The sequence below is a fragment of the Papio anubis genome, chromosome X (genome assembly GCF_008728515.1).
Source record: "Papio anubis isolate 15944 chromosome X, Panubis1.0, whole genome shotgun sequence".
In the NCBI taxonomy this organism is placed as follows: domain Eukaryota; kingdom Metazoa; phylum Chordata; class Mammalia; order Primates; family Cercopithecidae; genus Papio; species Papio anubis.
Window position 1 is genome coordinate 130,254,119 of NC_044996.1, and position 25,496 is coordinate 130,279,614.

The following is a 25,496-nucleotide window of genomic DNA, read 5'->3' on the forward strand; positions in this document are numbered from 1 at the left end:
GCACGTATGGCAGGGATGGGGGACTCCAAGTACCAGCTGTGATGCATGGATGACCATCACACCACTCTCACTGATTCTTTAGCTTCCTGGTCAAGTACCATCATAACTAGTTGAACCAGTTCGAGTGGAAGTTGGTATTTCAGATCAGACCACATATGTTTCCCCCAGAGTGTAGAGTTGCCATATAAATAACAAGATGTCTAGTTAAATTTACATGTCAGATAAAAAACGAATAATTGTGTAGTGAAATCCCCAATATTTGGTACATGCTTGTATTAAACATCATTTGTGCTTTATTTGAAATTGAAACTTCATAGTTTCATCTGTTTCGACTTTTTGTGTATTTTTATTTGCTACATCTGGCAAACGTCCCAGAGCGGTAAGAACGGGCACGGTTCTGCCCTGGCACAGCTGATTACAAACAAAAGGTCTCTCCAATCAGCAGCAAGCGGGGAGTGAACTGGCGTCCAGAATAGAGACGCTGTAACCAGGAAACCAGGGTGGGGCACCCACCCTACCGACGGCCGCTTCTAGGAGACGGGCGCAGGCGCGCGCTGACGTTGCAGCCCGCGCTTAAGGGTGGGGACGACAGAGCGTCGCTCTCGGACGTGACCTCAGCGCCTCTTTGTGATTGGTTACCTAGGGGGCGCGGCCCTTGGGCGCGGACGCCTAGATTGGTGCTGAGGGACAGCAGGGAGGGACTCAGGCTGTAGCCGCGGGAGGTCCGGACACTGGCGGCCATGGAACTAACCGGTGAGTACGCGTCTCGCCGCCCGTCTCTAGCGCTCTGGGCCGCTTTTGGATGGGGCTGTTCTGCGCCCGTGGGCTCGTGGCGGGTGGTGGAGGGGTTGAAGCCAACCCGGCTCGAAGCCCGGAAGTTGGGTCGGAGGGTCTCCAGAGTAGGTTGGGTCTGAGAGTGCGTTTAGGACGGCTCCTTGGCTCAGGCGGGTGGGTCGAGGAACTGGGGTCTTCGGAACCCCGGGCCTGAGACCCACGTCCACTCTCTGGCTGTTTTCCTTCTCTCTTTGGGCCTGGCCAGTCCCCGCCATGAACCCAGCGGGGTCGCTGTCTGAGCAGGGTCATCCCCTCCTTGGCCCGAGCGTTTCCCCGGCGACCTCTCAGGGAATCAGGGAGTGAAGCTCAGACAGTGCCCAGGAATTGTCGGTGGAAGTACCATTCTCTTGACCCACAACTCTTGCCAGGTCTCCCTAAGGTTCTTAAGGAACCGCTACCGCTAATGATTGCCCGGGACTCGTTGGCCGTGGTCGAGAATTTTACGGTAAGGTCTTCTTTGCCACTTTAAGTGGCTGGGTGGGAACCTTGGACAAATCACTCAACTTGTCTGGCTTCTCATTTATAAAGCGAGAGAGGTATTCACTAGAGCTCCAAGCCTCATTTCGGCTTTAAAAGCTAAGATTTTGCGATTGTGCAGCATATTGAACTTTTATGTCAGAGATGTTTGGAGTGAAAACCTGGTGGAAGTGGGCAGACTCCTCACAGAACGTTGCAGGCTGAGGACAAAATTTTAAATGATATTTGGTTCATTACTCACTGCTTTTGCTATCGTTCATCTTTTAAAACTGGTAGAACTGTAAGTTCGGGTTTAGGTGACCACAGTAAGAAAATGTTAGTTAAGCCACCTAAAAGTACAAACTTGGGGAATTTCGATATTTGGTAATATTGAATCTTAATTAGTAAATTCAGGTCAACAAACACTTCTGGAGTCTTTCTGAGAGTGTATTTAAAATGTAGATGAGGCCAGGCACGGTGGCTCACACCTGTAATCCCAGCACTTTGGGAGACCGAGGCTGGTGGATCACCTGAGGTCAGGGGTTCGAGACCAGCCTGGCCAACATGATGAAACCCCGTCTCTATTAAAAATACAAAAATTAGCTGGGCGTTGTGGTGTGCACCTGTAATTCCAGCTACTCGGGAGGCTGAAGTGGGAGAATCGCTTGAACTCGAGAGGCAGAGGCTGCAGTGAGCGGAGATTGCTCCACTACACACTAGCCTGGGCAACAGAGTGAGACTCCCTCTCAAAAAAAAAAAATAAATAAAAAAAAATAAAGTAGATGAATTTGTTAGAGAGAATAGACAGGCCTTTGCACATACAGTTAATTGGCATTTTCTGAGTTTGCAGGTGAAACCGGAAACTCGGAGCTTTAGGATGGTTTCTCGTTGTATAGTTGTGTTTTCTGGAGCCTTGGAAATCTTATTTGTAAAGCTGAGGAAGATTTTGACTAGATATCCAAGATTCTTTTTAGCTTTAGATATCTAAGAATGTATAATAGTACTAAATATTGAGTGGGCGTTTCACATTAATAAGGCTTTAGGGGACCCCTGAGATAAACATTTCGCACTTTAAATGGAGAAAATGGTCCCAGATACAGCCCATCTCTAGTTTTAGCCTTTATCTTTAGACACCACACTGAAGGGAGGGACACTCATTGAGTTTGAAAGGCCTGCATAACTGAAAGAAAAGTTTAAAAAGTGAAGGGAGCAGTTAGATAATCACCCTCTTTGGTATTTGTGTTTTTGTTTTGTTTTGTTTTGTTTGAGACGGAGTCTTGCTCTGTCACCCGGCTGGAGTGCAGTGGTGTGATCTCGGCTCACTGCAATCTCCACCTCCCAGGTTCAAGCAATTCTCCTGCCTCAGCCTCCCGAGTAGCTAGGACCACAGGCAGGCACCACCATGCCCAGCTAATTTTTGTATTTTTTAATAGAGATGGGGTTTCGTCATATTGGCCAGGCTGGTCTTGAACTCCTGACCTCAGGTGATCCACCCACCTCGGCCTCCCAAAGTGCTAGGATTACAGGCGTGAGCCACCACACCCGGCCTAAATAATCACCCTTTTTGAATAAGGAAGGAGAACATGTGGATTGTTTGCAGCATGTGCTCTGGTGACATTTGGAAAAGGTGCTCTCAAAAAGATAGAGCTCCAGGTGTGTTTTAGTGTAAACCACACAGGTAATACTAGCAAAACTTTATGAGATTAATTGAATTAGTGACTAAGCTCTACAGCAGGGGTTGGCAAACTTTTGTAGAGGACCAGATGGTAAATATTTTCAACTCTGTGGGTCATATGGTCTCTGTTGCAACTACTCTGCTCTTGTAGCACAAAAGTAGCCATTCACATAAATGAATGGGCAACTACTCTGCTCTTGTAGCACAAAAGTAGCCATTCACATAAATGAATGGGCACACCTATGATCCTATAAAACTTTACAAAAACAGGCAGTGGACCGGTATAACTGAGTTTGAATCCTGGCCTGTTTTAGTTGTCTGTTATTTTTTACCGAACCACCCCAAGACTTAATGATGTAAAACAACAGCCATTTTGTTATTTTTCATGATATTGCAGTGAGCTAGGCTCAGCTGGGTGGTTCTGTTGGTCTTGCCAGTGGTCACTAGGAGGCTGCATTTAGCTGGTAAGTTGGCTGGATGACTGGGCCTCTGGCTCTTTCCATGTAGTCTCAGAGCTCTTCTTTCTCCATATTGTCATCTCTTCCCTTGCCCCTCTAGCACAGTAGATGGATTTCTTACATGTTGGCTTAGGATATCTAAGAGTGCACAAGTGAAAACCACCACAGCTTGGAAACCACCACACCTTTTTTAGGCTGAGGCCAAAAATTTGCACATGACTTTCACTACCTCCTATGGGCTAAACCAGGTCCAAATGCAAGGGAAAGGGACTATACTATAGAAGGGCATAAATACCAGGAGACATGACCACTAATGAAACAGACTGCTACATTGTGTTACCTCTAAGCACTGAGTAACTGAACAAATTTCTTAACCCCTTTAAGCTTTAGACTTTCCATTTTTAAGATGGAGTTGATAACTCATGGAGTTTTGGAGAGGCTGCAATAAGATATACAAGACTCTTAGCATGTAGTGGCTGATGTATAGTGGCCATTTAATAAGTATTAATAGAAGCTGGTAAAGTGTAAGAGTAAAGGGGAAATATGTAAACCTGTGTGTATGGATGTGTTTGTATATACTTAATTATTGGAAGAGACTGGTTTGTTGGGGACCATGATATGCTGTGGTGTAACAAACTTACTATTTAAAGTTACACATGTAGCAGTGTTTTTAGGACGAAATTAAGACATTGTAGAACCTAGTTTTGTTGTATGTAAATGCCAAGCAAGTAAACGTCAAATGAGTAAATTGATGATATGCTTTGTTTTTAATTCTGGGGAAAAGCTAACAAATTTACATTAACATTAAAACAGTATCTGTATCTGGATTTGTAATAGGAATGTGTTTTGTTTCTGAGCTGAGATCCTGTTTTACTCTTTTTCAGGTAATAGAGGACACATCTCTTAACTGGGTTGCTCTAAGAACTGATGCCTAAACCATCTCAGTATGGCCTGTAGAGGAGCAGCTGGGGATGGCCACCGTGCCTCAGCTACACCCTCTCGGGTTAGCCCTGGAAGTCTTTCCACATGTAGAACCCATGCCCATAATATATGCATGGTATCTGACTTTTTCTACCCAAATATGGGAGGCGTGGAAAGCCACATTTACCAGCTCTCACAGTGCCTGATTGAAAGAGGGCATAAGGTTATAATTGTCACCCATGCTTATGGAAATCGAAAAGGCATCCGTTACCTCACTAATGGCCTCAAAGTCTATTACTTGCCTCTGAAAGTCATGTACAACCAGTCTACAGCCACGACCCTCTTTCACAGTCTGCCATTGCTCAGGTACATATTCGTTCGGGAGAGAGTCACGATAATCCATTCACATAGTTCTTTTTCTGCCATGGCCCATGATGCTCTCTTCCACGCCAAGACAATGGGGCTTCAGACAGTCTTCACGGATCATTCCCTTTTTGGATTTGCTGATGTCAGCTCGGTGCTTACAAACAAGCTTCTAACTGTGTCTCTTTGTGATACAAACCACATCATTTGTGTGTCTTATACTAGTAAGGAAAATACTGTACTAAGAGCAGCACTGAATCCTGAAATAGTATCCGTCATTCCTAATGCTGTAGATCCTACTGACTTCACTCCAGACCCATTTAGAAGGCATGATAGTATAACTATTGTTGTTGTCAGCAGACTTGTTTACAGAAAAGGTAATGAAATGATAGCTATAATTGCATTGTAGAGTTTTTTCCCTGTAGAAAGCTGTTGAATACTTGTATGTAATGATTGTTTGGCTTTTCATTTTGTTTTATGGTTTTATAATGCTATAAATTATAGCAAAGAAAGTTCTAATATTGGTTTATATATCCAAGAAGAGAGATTTTTCAGGATGGTGGTGAATGCTGTCCCCCAACCTTTGATGTTTTAATGGTTACTAAAAATAAGAACAATAACCTGATGCTGTTACATTTCAGGTCTTTTTAAAAATAAAAACAGCCCTGCACATGTGGTAAAGAAGTAAAGGGCAGGCCGGGCATGGTGGCTCACGCCTGTAATCCCAGCACTTTGGGAGGCTGAGGTGGGCGGATCACGAGGTCAGGAGACTGAGAACATCCTGGCTAACATGGTGAAACCCCGTCTCTACTAAAAACACAAAAAATTAGCAGGGCGAGGTGGCGGGCACTTGTAGTCCCAGCTACTTGGGAGGCTGAGGCAGGAGAATGGTGTGAACCCGGGAGGCGGAGTTTGCAGTGAGCCGAGATCGTGCCACTGCACTCCAGCCTGGGTGACAGAACGAGACTCCATCTCAAAAAAAAAAAAAAAAAGTAAAGGGCAGAGGTCACAGATGACTTTTTTCTTCTGATTGCCAAAGTAATGTCTTTTCATTGCAGATATTTTGGAAACTAAGAAAAGCACAAAGATGAAAACTAAAATCAGTGGTAACTGTATTATTCAGAGATACCCTAATGAATATTTTGATTTATAGCTTTCCTGTCTTTTTTATGTGTACGTACATATACTGAAAATCAGTGAGTGGGCTTGCTCTGCACATTACTGTATTGTAGCTTGCTTGTTTCATTTCATCATGTATAAGACATTAATAACATATTGGCAGGTAAGTGATGAAGAAAAGGGGATTAGATGTCCCGGGATCAGATGATGGGTCTGTCCTGCTGTGTGATTGAGGACAAGTTGCTTAACATCTCTAAGTCTCAGTTTTTTTCATTTGTGTGATTTAAGCAACATTGGGAACCTGGGAAGGGTTCAGTGATAGTTCCTATAAACTATTAGCCTAGTTTGTAACTATCCACTATTATCAAGGAGGTTTTTTGGGTTTTGTTTTTGAGACGGAGTCTCGCACTGTCACCCCCTGGGCTGGAGCGCAGTGGTGCAATCTTGGCTCACTGCAACCTCTGCCTCCCAGGTTCAAGCGATTCTCCTGCTTTATCCTCCCAAGTAGCTGGGATTACAGGTGCCCACCACCATGCCCAGCTAATTTTTTGTATTTTTAGTAGAGACAGGGTTTCACTGTGTTGGCCAGGCTGGTCTGAAACTCCTGACCTCGTGATCCGCCTGCCTCGGCCTCCCAAAATGCTGGGATTACAGGCATGGGCCACTGCGCCTGGCCAAGGAGGCTGTTTTTTGTACCTCTACAGCACTTAATGGACACTGCAGTTGAATGTGTGGAGGCTTGTTTACTAAAAGTCTTGACACAGTCTGGTTATAAAAAACAGTGTCTTCTGAGTGCTATTTGAAAACCTGTCCACTAATCAAAAGTGTCATTTATAGTAGGGAATCATTAAAAAGAAATACATAAATACATACCCCCTTAAATATTTAATATTTGAATTTAACTCAAAATATTAATACACACTGAGTTGCCAGTAGTTTGATGTAGGACTGCCAGTTTTGAGTGCTGGGCCACTGGTTTCAGCTGCATCTGGTACACTCCCTTTCACAAAACATAATCTACCATTGCTACTTTGAGTTTCTTTTGAGTGGGGTCAGAACTTAAAGGCATATGAACTGATATGCTTCAGGAATTTTAATTTGTTTTCAGTTTTATACAGCAGTTTAGGACTCCCCTCATCTGCCAAGAACTTTTTTCTGTGACTTTCCTTTATTGGATTTTTCAAACTGTTCAGCTTAGTTTTTGTAGAAACTCTTTTTATCAGTTTATGTGATATTGAATTAAATTACTCAACACGATGACAAGTACAACTGACATCAAACGTGTGAACAGACACAACTGTTTCTTGATAAGCACTAAGCTCAGTGGTGTGCCAGTGTGCTAGGGAGTGGCCTAAAATCTAGATGTAGGCCTTGGTCAGTTTACGTTTGGAATGGAGAACCTCGATTGACCCAGCAGTCCATTTAAGTGGAGGTTGGCAAGGAAACTTGGCCTGAACTTCCTTTTCTGGTTTGAAGGCAATGACATGCTTTCATTCTTTAATCAGGGACGTGTGAACCGACTGGCATTCTGTATTCTGAATTCCTCTTGGGACATTAGGGATGTGTTTTTTGTAACTTAGGAAATGTACCCAATTTATTTTTTAACCAAATAGCATATCTTCTTGAGATAGCTAGCTAAGAAAGAGTATGACGCATGTGTGATCAAGGATCAGCAAAATTAACTACCCATACAAAGATTAAACCTGTTACCTTTCCTTCTCTAACGTGATATTTTAACCAGCTGAGCTAACCACCAATGGAGTGATGGTATGGCCTTTCCTGTACTCAATTCAGTAACTGAACAGATATTTATCGAACCCTCTCCAGATGCCAGGCACCCTGCAGAAAGTAACATTCTTAGAAGGAACAGCCATACCTGTAGCCCAAGAATGAGTAGTTCTATTAATGGTCCATTCCTTATTAACAAATTAATTTCCTCAGGAGTTTATTGGACCAGATATCAAAGTCCCACTAGAATGTCTTAAGTGAGAGAGAGGATAAATCAAAGTTTTCCCTATCCAGGCTTTTTGGCTGCCTTCTTCCTGAGCCTCCTCTTCCAAGTCTGTTTTGCTCTCAGTCAGGATTTACCAGCAGCACTCTGTGCATGTGTAGGCACGCTCACCCGCTTCCTTCTGTAGTGGTAATGACAACCTACATTTGTATTCTGCAGTTGATAAAGCCTGTTCGTGGTATAATACCTCATTTGACCCTCCCAACAACTGTAGGGTAGATGTTATCTACATGAAATTGAGTCTCAGAGAGGGTAAGTAACACACCCAGGTTACACAGTAAGTAACAGAGATGACACACGTGAGTCCAGCTTTTCTTGAGCTAAGGTCTCCTCTTCCTCTACCATGCCCAGCCACTCATATCCTAGGTATAGATCAGAAGGTTCTTAAAAATATTGTTAGACTGAGCTTTAAAAGCAGTTTGAATCAGAGATTTTCATTGTCTGTTTTGTGTTCACATGGCAGTCGAAAGTCTCTAGGTTCCATTGTGTTATACCCTTCTTAGAGGCTCCAGAATAAATTTTTTATAGTGGTGGGGAAAAGCCTTTATTCTTAGAATAAGAATATAGATCGCTGGTAATAGTAATCAGTTCCATTTCTTATGAGATAGTTGTCAGGAGTAAATGACATAATGAATTTAAAGTATATTGCCTGTCACAGCAGGCACTCAGTTCCTGTTAGCTATTATCATTTATGACTATTGCTCTATGTTGTTTTTTATTTGTTTGAAGAATGGGCTCTTAACCTTGTATGAGAAAGAAAAGGGTGAGGAAGAAAATGGATTGAAGGAATTGTAGATGACTAAATGTTAAAAGTCATTAAACTACCTTCTGGTTTATCTAGAAATCTAATTGAGTGATTTGGTAGTAGACATGAAACAAAGATAGCTATGATTTTAATGAGAAGCCTTCATATTCAGAAAAGCTGTGTGGGAATTTTTGATACATATAATAATAGTTTGAAAGTACTAGCAGGGTTTAGTTAATGAATTCTACTTTGTATTATTTAATAAAAATGACCCTATATATATGTGTGTGTATATATATGTCATATATATGTGTATATATATGACATATATATATGTCATTTCTCCTGTCATCTATTTTATAACTGATCTGCCTATTTGGGGTGGAAGATTAATGTAAGAAATACAATTCTTATGTGTGTGTGCATTTTTAAAACTAGTAAACTTAGCTCTAGGTGGATTGTTTTATATTTACTTTTGAATATGTACGATTTGTAATTGTTAGTGAACAGTGAACTAGATTCTCAAATACTGTTGACATTGTTGTGACTTTGGATAGCCACTCACTTTTTCAGACTAATAGGGCACAATTTATTGTTTTCTATTACCTGAGATTGTGTTTATATATTATAAGAAAATCATTTTGGAGAAGAAAGGAACCAAGATGCATCCTTTTGTTCTACGGACTGTAGTGATCTAACAGTTCATGCCCTGCCGCCTTCATTTACCCCCATTCCAGGAAAGTGGGCTATAGCTGGTTTGAACTTAAATTTTGCTAATAATGTAGTGTTCACTACAAAATTCTCTGTACCAGCCACGTTTTAAACAAAGTGGAGGCAGCAGTTAGATTTCGTTGCTTAGCCTTTTCCTATGGCAGTAGGTGGAATCACAGACTGATAGAATCTTATAGCTGAAAGAAACTTTAGGTACATAGGAATCTTTATAGATCATAAAACTTTCCCACGATCAACGGGCTTGCTGGTAAAAAAGCTGAGACAAGACCCAGATCTCCAATCAGCTGCCTGCTCTGGAGAAAATGAACTCAAACCTTAACCACCTTAAATTTACCTTTTTTAGAAGTATGCAATGTGTAAACACAAATGAATAACTTAAAGAATAGTCTGTTGAGATGGAACAGAAGAGGCCATATTTTGGGTGTGTGGAAGGTAATGCATGTCAAGGTCTACATCTTCAAGAATTGTAACTCTTGGGGGACCACTGCCAGTTTGCGAACAATTCCACTCTCCTGGGAAAGGTTTAAGAGAGTTTCTCTCCTTTATGGAGTGCGTAGCTAATACTTTTCAAAATGAGTGGATTTCTCAGTAGTTCTGGTGAATTTTTTTTAAGTTTAAATATTAATATCTCCAACATTCAAATTTATATTTTCAGGGATCGATTTGCTTAGTGGTATAATACCTGAACTCTGTCAGAAATATCCAGATTTAAATTTCATAATTGGAGGAGAGGGACCAAAGAGAATCATTTTGGAAGAAGTTCGGGAAAGATACCAGCTGCATGACAGGTATTGATGAATTTCATGTTGTCTTGAGGGAGAAGTTGTCAATTATCTCTATTTGGTTTTAACCGCATGCCTACCTTAGGTGTGTTGCTTCTCCTACATGTAATTGGTATACATATAATTGATATAAATCTAATGCAAGGACTTTTCAAAATTTTTATTTAAAATAGGAAACCTAGTTGAAGAATTCACAATTTTATTTTTTCCATTAGCCCAATATTATTTGACTTTGGGGGGCCATTGTTGGAGGCACCATGAAAGGCACAAAAAACAACTGCTTTAACTGGAAGCGTTTGCAGATTTCCAGGCCATACTGTATAGTGATTTAAGTAATAGGGCTCAAATCATGTAAATTGCTCTGCACATACAGATTTGGACAGGTCTCTTCCTCAATAACCACACAACACAAGGCATGTACATGTAAAGCGTCAATTTTAATAAAAGGGCCATTTTCCTGTTTAGAAATGGCACTTTAACATTTTAATTATCAAAGCTTATTCATATTATTACATACAAACTAGTTTTGGAGAAGATAAAGTTTGGTATGTGTAACAGAAGTTAGAAATAATGTTCGCTGTATGAGTTTTAACCCAACTGCTTTATAAGGCTGTTTCTATTACATCAGTGTTTAGTGATACTAATCTTTTGAGGTGGAGAACATTAGCAGCAATAAGAATTTAAGTGTCATATAAATAGCAGACTTGGTTTATAAATTAAGTTTCTTTTGTAGCATGAGTTTTCACTGCCTTCTTCCCCTCTCATTTGAAAAATCAGGGTGCGTCTTTTGGGAGCTTTAGAACACAAGGATGTTAGAGATGTCTTAGTTCAAGGACATATTTTTCTTAATACCTCCCTTACTGAAGCATTCTGCATGGCGATCGTGGAAGCAGCCAGTTGTGGTTTACAGGTAAAAAGCTTTGAGGGCATTCATGGTTGGGATTTCTGTATATTTTGAAAAATAATGAGACACATTTCATAATAATGTTTTAACTGGTTTTGTTGATCTTGCTGAGGGCACGATTATGGTGGAGCATGCGTTCTTTCTTTCTTTTTAAGATTGTAAGTACCAGAGTTGGTGGAATTCCTGAGGTGCTTCCAGAAGACCTTATTATTTTATGTGAGCCTTCAGTAAAATCTTTGTGTGAAGGATTGGAAAAGGCTGTTTTGCAACTGAAGTCAGGGACATTGCTGGCTCCAGAAAACATCCATAACATAGTAAAGACTTTCTACACCTGGAGGAATGTTGCGGAAAGAACTGAAAAGGTATGTCACATGGTGAGAAAGATTGTGTCTGAACTCTTACTTGATGTTTCACATACACATTTGCTTTTTCTTACATAGACGTTTACCATTTCTGTTCTATTGCTTAAGTTGATGAAACCTCTTCCAGATGAAAAGAAACAGATTTTGGTACACTTAGTGAGCTAAGTGTCTAGTCAAGTTATTGCGTTTGACATTTGAAAATAGCAGTAATACAGTCTGGCCCCGTCATTAAAATGGGCATAAAGAAGTTACAAAATGTTCTGAAAGTCACAATGAATAGAGACAAGATGAGTGTTAAATCTACTCTTAGATATTTTCTTGAAGCTGTTGATAATTCTAAAGCAAACAACTCTATTAGGAAATGCATGGTTTTGCTGATGCAGCAACTTTATAACTTGTGAATATTTTATTCAGGCTACTTCCTAAACCTCTTGTAGTCCTTTTGCTAACTAATGTGATTTTCTCCAGGGAAAGGATTTTTGCATCTTTGGGCTGATTGAGAACATAGTAAGTTAGAATTCAAACTGTACGTGACAAAAGTGGGAAAAATCACAAATGAAAAGCAGCAACAGAGAACTGACGGGTATAGGAAATAGATTAACACCCTTAGGTAGGAGATTACAGTTGTGGGAAATGCTTCCTGAATTTGAATTAGGGACTGCTTTTATTCTCAGTTTCATCCTTTACATCCTTTTCATGATGTTCTCTGCCTCATGCCTCTTATTACCATGTAACAAGCTGAACAGAAACAACTCAGCTTCTTAGTATGTAGAAATTGTGACCCAGAAAGATAACCAGGCGGGCCATGGAGAAGGTAGTAGTTTAGACTAATGCCACCAACGTGATATTCAGTGGAGCAATGAGTTTTTAACCTAGAGTAGATAGCAAGTTGCAGCTGAGGAGAATAGCTCTTTACTGTAAGGCTTTCTTACTTGGTTTGAATGATGAATTCCAGTGTATAAGATGAACTCATTTGAATGGAAGTTCTAAAAACTTATCTCTAAAAATTGTCTTATACGTTTTCCATTGAAACCTGAGATATTTGCAACAGTCAAACATTTTTGACTGAAGCATTTTGAGACATTCTGACCTTCTACAAGTCTTGTACTATCTCCCCCATATGAAACATGGAAAGTTGGAGTGTAGTGCTTACCTGTTGAGGAGTGCATGTCAGAGTCCCTGGGCAGCCTTTTCAGACTCTCTCTACTCCATCTTGATGTCCCCCTGCCTCCCCAACCACTCCCTATATTCCAATGTTATCCTTTAGGAGCAGAGATAGAATTGGGCATATAATTGGCAGGGATATTTGGTTAGACAGGTTATTTTGATGATACCATCCTGATCTCCACTCCCTTTGAGAACCACGGCACTGTAAGTTGCGACTTGACCTTCTTGATTGACATCATATAAACCTCAGAAGCCTGAGCCACTGTACGTAATAAGTTAACAAGGAAAGAACTATGGTGACGGTTTGTCAGTATATACTAAAGGGGTTAATTGGGATTTTTTTGGTAACCACATTTTTCTTTTAGTTATACTTAAAGTAATAGTACAGCATCTGTATTTTTTTACTTCTATGGTAATTTATAGTACACTTCTAGAAAAAAGTAAATCCTTGCCTATAATCGATTGTCATTGCTAACATTCTCTTCATAGTAGTAAATTGTTATTTTATCACTTAAAACTATAAGTAGATTAATTGACCTGAAATAAAGCTGGACAAAAAGTCAGTTTGTAGTTACTCTTTTAACCCTATGACATTTTAATTCATTTCAATTCCTCCTCCTTAGTTTAACTGTGCTATTTAGAAAATCGATCATGAAATGAATTTGGAGTTCATGTTGTAAACATACTTTTTCAGTTGCAATTCACCAGTCTCAGCATAATTCTCAATGTAATTCTTATTAAAATGTTTGTATTCAGGACGTCCTCAGGGTAAAAGAGCTGGATGAAAACATGCCGTACCTTTCAAGGGCTGTTGACCTGTACAACATGCACCGCATGTTATAACTTTCTTGAGTTCAAAAGGAGACGGTTTACAGGTCTGATATATGAGAATAAACAGAAGTAATACTCAAATTACAAAATATGAATGTTGGCCCATTTGATGTGTTCTGAACAAGTATGTTTAAAGATCTTTGTTTTTTGAGATTTTAGAGCTTAGTACTTGGCAGTGTTTAAAAAGCATGCCACCTACTTGCTCAGCAAAAAACGTTATTTCATTTGTCAACGTTTGACCTATAGTATCTGCTGAAATTTCCCCCATCTCTTTATCTTCTTTTATTTGAAATCCATGGAATGCTTCTGTATGTCCTCACCATCCATGCTGAGCAACATGTACGGCCTCATGTGGCTGTTGAAAGAGGAGCCTCTGTGTTCCCAGAAGTATGCTAGATTGTAGCTCTCTGCTCGTGGTTGATGTCTGCCAGATGCCCGTGAGAGCATCTCAGCTTAGTCAAGGAATCTTCAAAGGCAAATCCTGCTTCAGTACTGCTGAATTAAATATTGACCCTACAGTGGTGACCCCAAAAGCTGTTCAGACTTTGCGGGACTTTGGAATTCTAGTAGTTGGCTAAAATTGATGGTGACTCCCTAGGGGAGAGGAACTGTGGCTTATTCTTTGTATCACACAGCCTCTAGCCTGGTGTCTTGCCCAGAATAAGTACCCAGTAAGTTTTGAATCAAATGGCAATGATTATCGTAATTAAGTTCATTAAGGATATCATTACTATGACAGCAACAAAACACAAGCAACTTTTGTTTGCGTTTGTTTATAAAATGTTCCTGCAGGATCCGGTCATTGTTTATCATGGGACAGGTGATGGGGTGATGGGTGAAAGTGCTCACACTTGCCTTCTCTCCCTCTAGGTATATGACCGGGTATCAATGGAAGCTGTGTTGCCAATGGACAAACGACTGGACAGACTTATTTCTCACTGCGGCCCAGTAACAGGCTACATCTTTGCTTTGTTGGCAGTTTTCAGCTTCCTCTTCCTCGTTTTCTTGAGATGGATGACTCCAGATTCTATCATTGATGTTGCAGTAGATGCCACTGGGCCACAGGGTGCCTGGACTAATAACTATTCTCACAGTAAAAGAGAGGGTGAGAATAGTGAGATATCTAAAACCAGGTAGAAGAAAGCCTAGATTGTAAGATTTTCAACATTTCTAATAGTTCTATTAAGACTATGGAGAATAACCTTGCTTTTGGGGGGTTTTGTTTTTTTTAGAGTTAATTTAGTAAGTTATGCTACCTCTATATCATTCAATATTTTCTGTTGAGGAAAGATTAAAAAGTTATGCAATTCCTGAGTGTAGAAACTTCTTGCACTTATTTAAAATTTAGGAGAGAACATTTAAGCCACTCAGGTATGAAATTTTTCAGACTACTGAAATCCCTGTAGCAGAGATGTTTTAACATTATATTTTGAGAGCTTTGGGTGCTGAAGGGCCAAACGTTTTCTGGGCATTTTTTGGCCAGTTTTTAATGTTACACCATTAGACACTCACCAGATGTTTACAAGTTTTCTTTAGGGAACTATAACAATTATATGAACTGTTTTATATCATGTTCATATACGTTTATTAGAAATCTAAATCACATCTTTAAACATTTATTAGGTTCACTCAGTAGGTGTTACATATAATTAACAGGTTCCTTGAGTAAGATAGTCCATTAGTAACCAGCACATTTTGAACCCCTGCTCTGTGCAGAATGTTGAACTACATGTTTCCCGCCATTAAGGACCAGGGGTGCATTCACTCTCTGTTTACCATTCAAATGGCTTACTTCATCATAATCATTGTTGATATGAGATAAATATCCAACATGCCAAAAATGCTCATGCCAGTTAATGCCGGGAAAAAAAATCACCAACACACTACTAGTACCTGTTGTATGCATTCTCCTAGGTAGAGCCTTCATCTTCAGTTGTGTTTATGAAGATATTTTTTGCTTTTTCAATACTGGGGACCGATATCACTGTTGATAGTACAGAGAAACCCTCCACATTTTTCAGTGCATATTTGAGTTTTCTATAAATGCCTTCGTGTTTTCTGAGCGGAATGTATGAGGTGTGCCATCCCAAAACCAGCTGCTACCCTGTCCTTTTAATGTAAGTCACTCCCCTTCACTGTGGCCTCGCTGATGTCTGATAAGTATTGTCAGTGTGCAAAAAGCTTTACTTCAGAATGTTTTATTTATAGCAAACCGAGTTGAAAATTTTAGCAACAGTCTTTGTTGTTGGATCGTATTAACTGTAATTGTTGTTGCCCAGAGCCATGGGTTTTTTAACCCCAAATTATCCACATGGTGTGTATTATCAATTCTTTGAACTCTTAAGGTTTTTGTGAGAAAAGGACTGTGAATTCAAAACAGTGAGGCACTTGTGGGTGCACTACATAGATTCTGACAGTGTTGTGATACTGTATAGGATTTTTAAAAACGACAACATTCACAAAATTTGTTACTTTTTAAAAAATAACATGCCTATTACCTGGTTGCACTGATATAAAAGAAATATATTTGTGTTTTGTTTGTACTAAAATGCAAAAGCAAGAGTGCAGTTTTTGAAATCTAGAAGTTAGGGGTACTTTTGTTGGAGAAAAATGGACTGATCTAAACCATTCAGTCTTACTGGGATTTTTATGCATAAAAACTCACATATAAACATGAAATAAACAGTGCCAATATTCATTGTAAAGTGAGAAACTATAATATTTGGCTATTATTCTATTCAACAGGTTTTAGACGCACGCCACCATTTTTTCCTTATATTTTTGCTTGATTTTTTAAAATTGTCATTTATTTGAGATGGAAATAAGATCTAAAGTTAGTTGCCTTTGCTTGTAAGACATGTAATTTGCAAATTACTACTTTTAACAAACGGAAGTAAATTTGTTTTACGTAAATCTTGATTTTCAGCCTTCCTGGATACCTTAATTGTAACTGTCAGTGTTGCACTGGTCGGTATGTGGAAACACATTGCTCTACCCTGCTACTTACGTTGATTTTAAAGTGAATTTACAGTGATGAGGAATTTGTGAAAACTATATTGTATTTCTTTTGATGTTTCAAAAGGTTGCCTATGAAAAACTGATTTGTTAAAACATGCTACATGTCCAAAAATAAAGACCAGAATGACATTTTGCTAATTTTCTGAGTTTGTCTTATTTTATGACCAGACTGTTATTTACTAGTGGAACAGGCTATCCCTGCCCCCGACACATTCTTTTCCAATGCAATTTGGATGTGTTGCTTGGTCTATTAGTAAAACAAGAAATACCTTTTGGGCGATGAATTACTCTGTCATTTTTTGTTTCTAGAATATCTTCTCTCTCTTACTCATGGAATAGCAAGTTCAATTGTGCCTTTGTTTCCTTACCCAAATAAGCCCTTGTTTTTCACTGCCCTAGCGTTATCATGTGAGACAAAGGAAAATATCTACAAACTGTATTGCGTATGTGAGCTACATAATTATGCTTTCTACTTTGCCCAACACAAATTTGTAAACTTTCTTAAAACATTGTGAGACTTGTGATTTTCTTTTTTCTTTTTTTTTTTTCAGCTCATCAGCTATTGTTAGTGTATTTTCATTTATTTATTTATTTATTTATTTATTTATTTATTTATTTATTTATTTTTGAGACAGAGTTTCACTCTTGTTGCCCAGGCTGCCCCGGGTTCAAATGGTTCTCCTGCCTCAACCTCCTGAGTAGCTGGGATTACAGGCGCCCACCACCACACAGGCTAACTTTAGTATTTTTAGTAGAGACGGGGTTTCACCATTTTGGCCAGGTTGATCTTGAACTCCTGACCTCGTGATCTGCTGTTAGTGTATTTTATGTGTGGCCCAAGACAATTCTTCCAATGTGGCCCAGGGAAGCCAAAAGATTGGATATCCCTGATTTAGTTTCTCCCACCCCTTTTGTGGAAAGCAGTGGAAAGCAGTCACCTATGTTTATGTTTTGATTTATCTTACGCCAAAACTTATTTTTGGCAAAGTCAGGGTAGTATAGGTCTGTGTTTACTTTTGTGAAGTAGTTTTAAAGCCTCTTTATCCATCTCTGCATTCCCAAATGAATGTGGCTAGATGTTAAATTATATCCTGTGGCTGGATTTTTTAATATAAAATTATGAAAAAGTTCTATGTAGAATTTGATTTGTAGCCTATAGTACTTGGGGGAATTGATTTTACTTCATCCTTTATCATTTCTATTTGGGTATGGCTCAGTGGTTCTCAACTGGGGTTTGGGGGGACAATTTTGTTTCCCAGGGGACATCCGGCAATGTCTGGTTGTTACTACTAGATGGGGGTGGGGCATTGGCATCAAGTGAGTAGAGGTCGGGGTTGCTGCTAAGCATTCCACAATGCTCTGGGCCATCCCCCACAACAGATGTAGCTGTCCCAAAATGTCAATAGTGCTGAGGCTGAGAAACCTTGGTGCTGTTGATTATTTCATCCGTGATAGACAGCATGAATCAAATGTCCTTGTGTATCAGTAGCCTTTTATGCCCATCTCAAATGTAATGTTCAAATATAGTAAAGATGGCCTTTCCGGGAGTGGTAGCTCATGCCTGTAATCCCAGCACTTTGGTAGGCCGAGGCGGGTGGATCACAAGGTCAGGAGATCGAGACCATCCTGGCTAACACAGTGAAACCCTGTCTCTACTAAAAATACAAAAAATTAGCCGGGCGTGGTGGCAGGCGCCTGTAGTCCCAGCTACTTGGGAGGCTGAGGCAGGAGAATGGTGTGAGCCCGGGAGGCGGAGCTTGTAGTGAGCTAAGATCCACTGCACTCCAGCCTGGGCAACAGAGCAAGACTCTGTCTCAATTAAAAAAAAAAAAAAAGATGGTCTCTCGGAAATAGTATAGACATCCATTTGAACCTTAAAAAAGTTGAGCTTCTCATGGCCAACTTTTTTGGCGTGTAAAACATTGGACAGCCATGTTTTAAATGAAAAAACCAAAACAAGATTGAATAATGTTATAGAACAATATACATTACTGGTCTGACATGACTAAATGATTGCGTACTTAGAGTATAATTGAAGAAAGAGATACATGCAAAGGACTAAAAGAGTTATATTCATGTATTTTCATACACTGGTATTCTACCAGGTAATATAAGCTCAGTAAAGTAAATCTTATGTTAGTATCCGTTCCTTGAGAGTTAAGACAACTCAAGGTCTTTATAGTGCTCTGATACACTGAAATCGATGAGCTGCATGTTGTGGTTCAAAGTTGTATTCTTACATGTCAGCTTTTTAATGTAGTGAAACAGTTCTTAACCAGGCAGTCATTCTAATTTGCGTGCATGCTAGGAGAAATTCCTATATTTTTGCATAAAGCATTCGTTAAGATTTATTAGGCTGCTGGTATAACTATATTTTGGCTTGTCTTTTCAATTGATTTTAGAAATTTACAAAATCTAACATAGCCAAGAATGATGGCAGAGGCCTAGAGTGATGAGGAAAACTAAAAATAAACCCATTTCACTTCTGTTTGCCGCTGATAAGAGAAAATTGCCCAGCTGGAGAAGGTTGATTCATGAAATATTTGGGTACTTCATCCAGAACCTAGGGCATCTCTTTTGTCCATTTCACTATGACTTTTCCATGATCAAGGATAGCCCACATTTTTCAGAAATGGGCACCACCTTTACCAATGCTTGAAATGCAAGTGAATGATCAGGAGGGAACCTTGCCGTGGGACCTTGTCCCAGATGGAACTACCATGGCAAGTAGTCTGATGCTTCTAGTGTGACACTTTTACTTGGAGAGGCATCCAAGGTAGGCCTTTTATTAAATAAAGGCTTGACCAGGTGCAGTGGCTCACGCCTGTAATTCTAGCACTTTGGGAGGCCAAGGTGGGCGGATCACCTGAGGTCAGGGGTTTGAGACCAGCCTGGCCAACATGGCGAAACCTCGTCTCTACTAAAAATACGAAAACTATCTAGGCATGGTGACGCAAGCCTGTAATCCCAGCTTCTCGGGAGGCTGAGGCAGGAGAATTACTTGAACCCAGGAGGTAGAGGTTGCAGTGAGCCGAGATCGCACCACTGCACTCCAGCCTGGGCAACAGAATAAGATTCCATCTTAAAACTAAATAAATAAATACATACAGCTTTAGAGTAAATTTTTTTTTTCCTTTTCTTTTTTTTTGAGATGGAATCTTGCTCTTGTCACCCAGTCTGGAGTGCAGTGGTGCGATCTTGGCTCACTGCAACCTCTGCCTCCCAGGTTCAAGCAATTCTCCTGCCTCAGCCTCCTGAGTAGCTGGGATTACAGGCACCTGCCACCATGCCCGGCTAATTTTTGTACTTTCAGTAGAGAGGGGGGTTTCGTCATGTTGGCCAGGCTGGTCTCAAACTCCTGACCTCAGGTGATCCGCCTGCCTCAGCCTCCCAAAGTGCTGGGATTACAGGAGTGAACCACCGCGCCCGACCAGGTAAATGGTCTTTTTTAACTGGTCATATTTTAGATTTGGACTTAATCCTCTATAAACTTCAGAATTAAGAGAACATGAAATGCCGCAGGGAGTAGTACTTCCCACTTAGAACATAAAGCATATTTGCACTTTTTTTGTATGTCAAATAACTTGCTTTGTTTCTATGGAAGCTGAGAAGTTTCTATCTTTCTAACCCTGCTTTCTGACATAAAATAGGAAAAATAGGGGTTTAGGAGTATAAAATGTTTGGATATGAATCTTATTGGTTAGATAGTACTGAGTTGTGTAGTTCTAGAACTATTGGATGTTTCTGGTTAGAAGGAAGTTTCTTTAGTTTATTTAACACTGCTGTGGAGTCAGCACATGCAGTCGCCAAATCAGTTAGATTAGAACCTACAAACCGAATTCTCGGTAACAGGAGCACTGAGTGCTAGAAGGTTTAAAATAGATGTCATATGATACCAATTATAACTCAGTGAAATTTTACAGTCCTAGGACCCTATACAGAGCATAAGCCAAAATGGAAGATGCTCCTGTTTTCTATGGCTTTAAAAACATTTTTATTACAATGTTTGCTACCTTTTTTTTCTTTAAGCTTTTAATTAAAGTTTTTTTGGCTCTCCTAACCCATTTCTATATCGTCAAAGGAAATAGGAAAGAAGCAGCTAGGATAGCAGAAGAGATCTATGGTGGAATTTCAGGTAAAAGTACATGAATTTGTTCCTATTTTTTTTAAAAAATCCCTCCTAGGTAATTACATGAATAGTATTTCTAGAAGGCAGATTATATTTATACTTTGATTTTAAGTGGGTAGTTTGAAAAATTGTCACTTAAAGTAGCAAATGCTGTCGACTGCATCAGTTTGTGGAGGATTTTCAGCTTTATTTTTTTGCAAGTTAGTAGATCTTGTAGCAGTTGTTATTTAAGAAGTAAATAGGTAGTGGCTTACTAAGAGTATTTTGAGAAACTTCATTTCTACTGGCCAAAATAATTACTTGTATATAATTATTTTCTTTAATATTTTAAAGCAAACTTTAAAAATGAAGGGCATTCTAACCAGACTAAAATTTCTCAGGAAATAGAAAGACTAATAAATTGTGATTAAAGCAACAAACGTGGCAAGCTATATGTATTTTTTTTTTTTTTTTTTTTTGCTGTCATTAGCAATTGGAAGTGGCAAGCTATGTGTATTTTTTTGCTGTCATTAGCAATTGGAATTGATTAACCACTTGTCGCTGTCAGGAAAAGCTCTTCACTAAACCCATTTTATATGGTAGCATGCAAAGCACTCCAAACAAAGTTTATTCTAACATGAAATGCCAAAATTTGGGCAAATTTTAAATTCTCACGCTTTGTAGAGAATAGTGTCCATTTCTTGAAAGAAATGATTTCCTTTAATTGTAGTGAGATGCTACAAAAGTAAATGAGTCACATATCCCTGTCACTGCTGGGATTGTCACTTAATAGAGGAGTATTTATTCATAAACAGAGTTCAGAATTTCCCCATGTATTTTTAGTGTTCGCAGGGGTTCCAGGATTACATCATTCTTTATCTAGTATCCATTTCAATTTGCATCCAGGATTCTCTTTCAAAATAGTCTTATGTGATTCCAATACACTAGACAACTCGGAAGACACTAGACAACAGCAGTCTTATCTAAAGAAATAAGACCTCCAAGGACGAAGCATCAGAATGCTTCAATTAACTGGGGAAAATGAGAAGAACTGTGAAGTTTCAGAAAGTATCAGAAGGTCCGGACCATGGAAAGAGATTTCTTTTGGGGATTATATTTGTCACACATTTCAGGGAGGTATGTTACTTTGACTAGTTACAAAAAAAAAAAAAGGAATGCTTCTGTTAAGTTTCAAGTTAAGCATGATCTGAAAAGTTATCTTCTAATTTAATTTGTCAGTTTGGGCAAGGGCTTTCTAAAATTCTCAGTAATAATTTTCGTGTTCTCATAGATACATCATTCTTCTGGTTTAAATTAGATGAAGTCCAACAAAGTCAATATTGGCAAGAACATGTTAAAAATGTTTTCTCCTGTTGCTCCTGTACATTATTTCTGTCTTTGTGGTCTTTAATTAAGTGCACTCTTTTTTTTTTTTTTGAGATGGAGTCTCGCTCTGTAGCCCAGGCTGGAGTGCAGTGGTGCGATCTCGGCTCACTGCAACCTCCGCCTCCCAGGTCCCGGTTCAAGCAATTCTCCTGCCTTAGCCTCCTGAGTAGCTGGGATTACAGGCATGCGCCACCATGCCCAGCTAATTTTTTTGTATTTTTAGTAGAGACAGGGTTTCACCATTTTGGCCAGGCTGGTCTTGAACTCCTGACCTCGTGATCTGCCCACCTCGGCCTCCCAAAGTGCTGGGATTACAGGCATGAGCCACCACGCCCCAGCCTTAAGTGCACTCTTAAAAAAGGTATAAAACCTTCTTACAGTCAAAACCCATGTAAGCATGGTTTGAATTTAATCTGGAGCTGGAATACAAATCTCTTAAATATAGTTCATTCATTCTGTAGTGCAAATATCTTTACTTGTTCAATCTCTTAAAATAGTTTAATTTGCAAGTAGCATGGTATTCTAAGGTCAAAAGCATTTTTCAATTATTGGTAAAGAGGCAAGGAATGGTGCATGTTAATTTCCCAGTTTTATTTCTTTTGCGCGCGCGCGCGCGTGTGTGTGTGTGTGTGTGTATACATATACATGAATCCCCCCCTCCACAAATTTACCAAGATTTGGTAAAAAAGACTTTCTGTTTTTTGTTTGTTTGTTTGTTTTGAGATGGATTCTTGCTCTGTCACCCAGGCTGGAGTGCAGATCTTGGCTCAGTGCAACCTTCTCCTCTGGGGTTCAAGCAGTTCTCATGCCTCAGCCTCCTGAGTAGCTGGGATTATAGGCGCACGCCCAGCTAATTTTTGTATTTTTAGTAGCGATGGGGTTTCGTTATGTTGGCCAGGCTGGTCTCGAACTCCTGACCTCAAGTGATCTGCCCGCCTTGCCCTCCCAAAGTGCTGGGATTATAGGTGTGAGCCCCTGTGCCTGGCCGCTAAGTAAGTCTTTCTGTAAGAATGTAGGCAGTAATATGCCAGGACCAGTATTTTTCACATGGTTCTGTGTTTTTTCTTTAGATACCACTGTTAACAGTCAGATACTGTATTATTACAAATCTCCCCCTGCCTCACAAAATATTTAAAAAATAACAACTCTGTATTCCAAACCCAGTCCTTTAAATATTAAGGCAAGTAGGCCAATACACCTAAATAATAAATCCTCCTTAACCCCTCAGTCTCTCTAATTCCTAAATTATCCCACAACAATATATTTAAAGTTAGGCGCATTAAAAATCAAGAACAAAATTTTGTGAAAGTGTTAAACCAGAAATCACCTTTGCTTTTGGTCACTTTTGCATTGGTCAGACGAATGTTTGTTGGGAAAATGTATGACATTTAATCAGTAAATTAGCTAATTGACTTATAAAAGTCCCAGCCCAAGGTTAAGTTTCTTGATTCTGCTAGCATATGCTATTCCTGTAAACTATTGTCAGCAATGTCAAAAGTAAGGAAGGGCAGGAAAAACCTAGCCAGGACACAGGTTAGACTTTCACAGGTCCAAAGCACTCTTTTTTTTTTTTTTTTTTGGAAGCTGCATTTAACACCACATGCCTCATTAAATATCATTCTTTGTGCTGTAAAACCTTTTGGAAAGTTTTTTTTGTTTGTTTGTTTGTTGTTGTTGTTGTTTTTTCAGTGGGGCGGTGGGGGTGGATTTCATAGTCTGGAATACATTATTTTATATGTCTTTGTGGCTTAAACTATTACATTTGCTGATCACTCATCATAGTTGAATTAAGCCATGGTTGACTGTTATTAGTTTTGGCTTTTAAGCTTCTTTGTTAATTTTGTCAATTATATGTATATTTTTTTCTTTTTTAAAGTTTAAAACATTGCCCTTGGCCTTTGGTGTTATGCCTAGAGCACCAGATGGATCACTGGATCCCACCTTCAGTCCACAGATATTTCTGCAGGCACTTTCTCAGGAGAGATGTGTTGCATGATTTTTCAAGCTTTGCTAATTTGTACTAAGCTATGTTTAGTACTGTGACTTGGTCATCAGGAAAGAAAATATAGTGTAGATACAGATTGATCATCTGTTATTCACAACCCTTCATCCAGCCATGTTTCAGAATTCAATAGCTTTTGAATGTTAGAAAGATCACACAATGCGCATGCTGCCTATTATACAGCACTTCTGATGGGGCCTGGAGCTGCCTCCCACGAGCAAACATTTTGATCTTTCCATAGTGGACATATAAGTATTAACACTAGGTGGAAATATAAAGAAAAATAATAAGTTGCTTAACCTGGGTCCTGACCATGCTTTGCTGCTAAACAAGTTTGCACCAAATTTGGGGTAAAGCTTGGTTTTCAGAATTGGAGGACCTTTACAAGTGCAGGTAACAGGTTGTAGAACTATAGTACCCTCTTTCAAACAAAACAAAACCAAAACAAAAAGGCTATTTTAAGCTGTGTCTGAAAGATCAGTACTCTTCTAAGGGTTATGCTAAAAATCACTTGTTGATGGACTGACCATGATTTGACAGCTATGCCTCTGCCTAACTCAGCATTCTGAATCCTTTTTCCTGTCTTTTCCATTCCAATAGGATAGCCTTTGTTTCATTCATGCCCAAACCTCGACCTAGCCTTCTGCTCTTATTTAGTTTTGCTGGTTGTCTCCACAAACATTGGCCTAACCATCCTCTAAGCTGCATATCAGGTGCCTGCTGGCTTTTCCTAGGTTGGGACAACTAGTCCTTGGCAGAAGCTCTGCCCCCCACCAGTCCCCTTTAGCTCAGTTCTCTGGCCTTTAAGAGTTCAAAGGAGCCTTCTTTCTAATACACTGCAACATAGTCAATTGTGTCTAACACAGCTCACTGTGTCTCATTTCCTCTCTAGAACTGGACATTCTGGAGAATATTTATTTTAACTCAGTTTTATTACAATATTTTAGATATCTCAGGAAATATATTCTATTTTCCCAGTTACCTTGTTTCACATAAAATACCATTAATTCTGCTAGGCTCTTGCCTGTATTTTGGTTCAAAATTAAAATTCCTTATGAATTTTCTTTTCCCATATAAATGCTACAGAAGATGTTTCATATGATTTTATTTTATTTTATTTTATTTTTTGAGATGGAGTTTCACTCTTATTGCCCAAGCTGGAGTGCAGTGATGTGATCTTGGCTCACTGCAATCTCTGCCTCCTGGGTTCAAGCGATTCTCCTGCCTCAACCTCCCTAGTAGCTGAGAGTACAGGCGCCCACCACCACACTGGCTAATTTTTGTATTTTTAGTAGACACAGGGTTTCACCATGTTGGCCAGGCTGGTCTCGAACTCCTGACCTTAGGTGATCCACCTGCCTTGGCCTCCCAAAGTGCTAGGATTACAGGCGTGAGCCACTGGCCTCATATGCTTTTAGAACTTGAATAAAGAGAACAAAGATTGTTCCATGTGCACTGGGGATTATAACCAGTTAGGTCGTCTTATTTATTTATTTATTTATTTATTTATTTAATTTTATTTTTTTATTTCGAGATGGAGTCTCGCTCTGTCGCCCAGGTTGGAGTGCAGTGGCACAATCTTGGCTCACTGCAAGGTCCGCCTCCCAGGTTCATACCATTCT

General features: G+C 39.5%; 2 protein-coding genes across 8 annotated transcripts in view; both read left to right on the forward strand.

Moving 5' to 3' along the window:
- Positions 1 to 635: 635 nt before the first annotated feature.
- Positions 636 to 16,516, forward strand: PIGA (phosphatidylinositol glycan anchor biosynthesis class A). Of its 6 annotated transcripts, XM_021932875.2 has the most exons (8): positions 651 to 753; positions 1,203 to 1,279; positions 4,308 to 5,084; positions 5,766 to 5,813; positions 9,970 to 10,102; positions 10,874 to 11,006; positions 11,156 to 11,362; positions 14,231 to 16,516. In XM_021932875.2, exons 3-8 carry the CDS (start codon positions 4,370 to 4,372, stop codon positions 14,495 to 14,497), a joined length of 1,503 nt encoding a protein of 500 aa, XP_021788567.1. In that variant the 5' UTR covers positions 651 to 753; positions 1,203 to 1,279; positions 4,308 to 4,369; the 3' UTR covers positions 14,498 to 16,516. The 6 variants fall into 6 exon arrangements, with proteins under 6 accessions (XP_021788566.1, XP_003917483.1, XP_021788567.1 ...); XM_021932874.2 differs by lacking the exon at positions 1,203 to 1,279 and having other exon boundaries at positions 636 to 753; XM_021932873.2 differs by lacking the exon at positions 651 to 753 and having other exon boundaries at positions 769 to 1,279.
- A 3,286-nt stretch (positions 16,517 to 19,802) lies between these two features.
- The window catches only part of ASB11 (ankyrin repeat and SOCS box containing 11), a 32,334-nt gene continuing 26,640 nt past the window's right edge, over positions 19,803 to 25,496 (forward strand). The window contains exon 1 of one of the 2 annotated variants that reach the window (XM_003917433.5): positions 19,803 to 20,513. In XM_003917433.5, the coding sequence (XP_003917482.1) occupies positions 20,333 to 20,513 (181 nt within the window). In that variant the 5' untranslated portion in view covers positions 19,803 to 20,332. Of the gene's footprint in view, positions 20,514 to 20,545; positions 21,624 to 25,496 lie in introns of those variants that run through there. The other variant, XM_009197236.4, reaches the window with a different exon arrangement.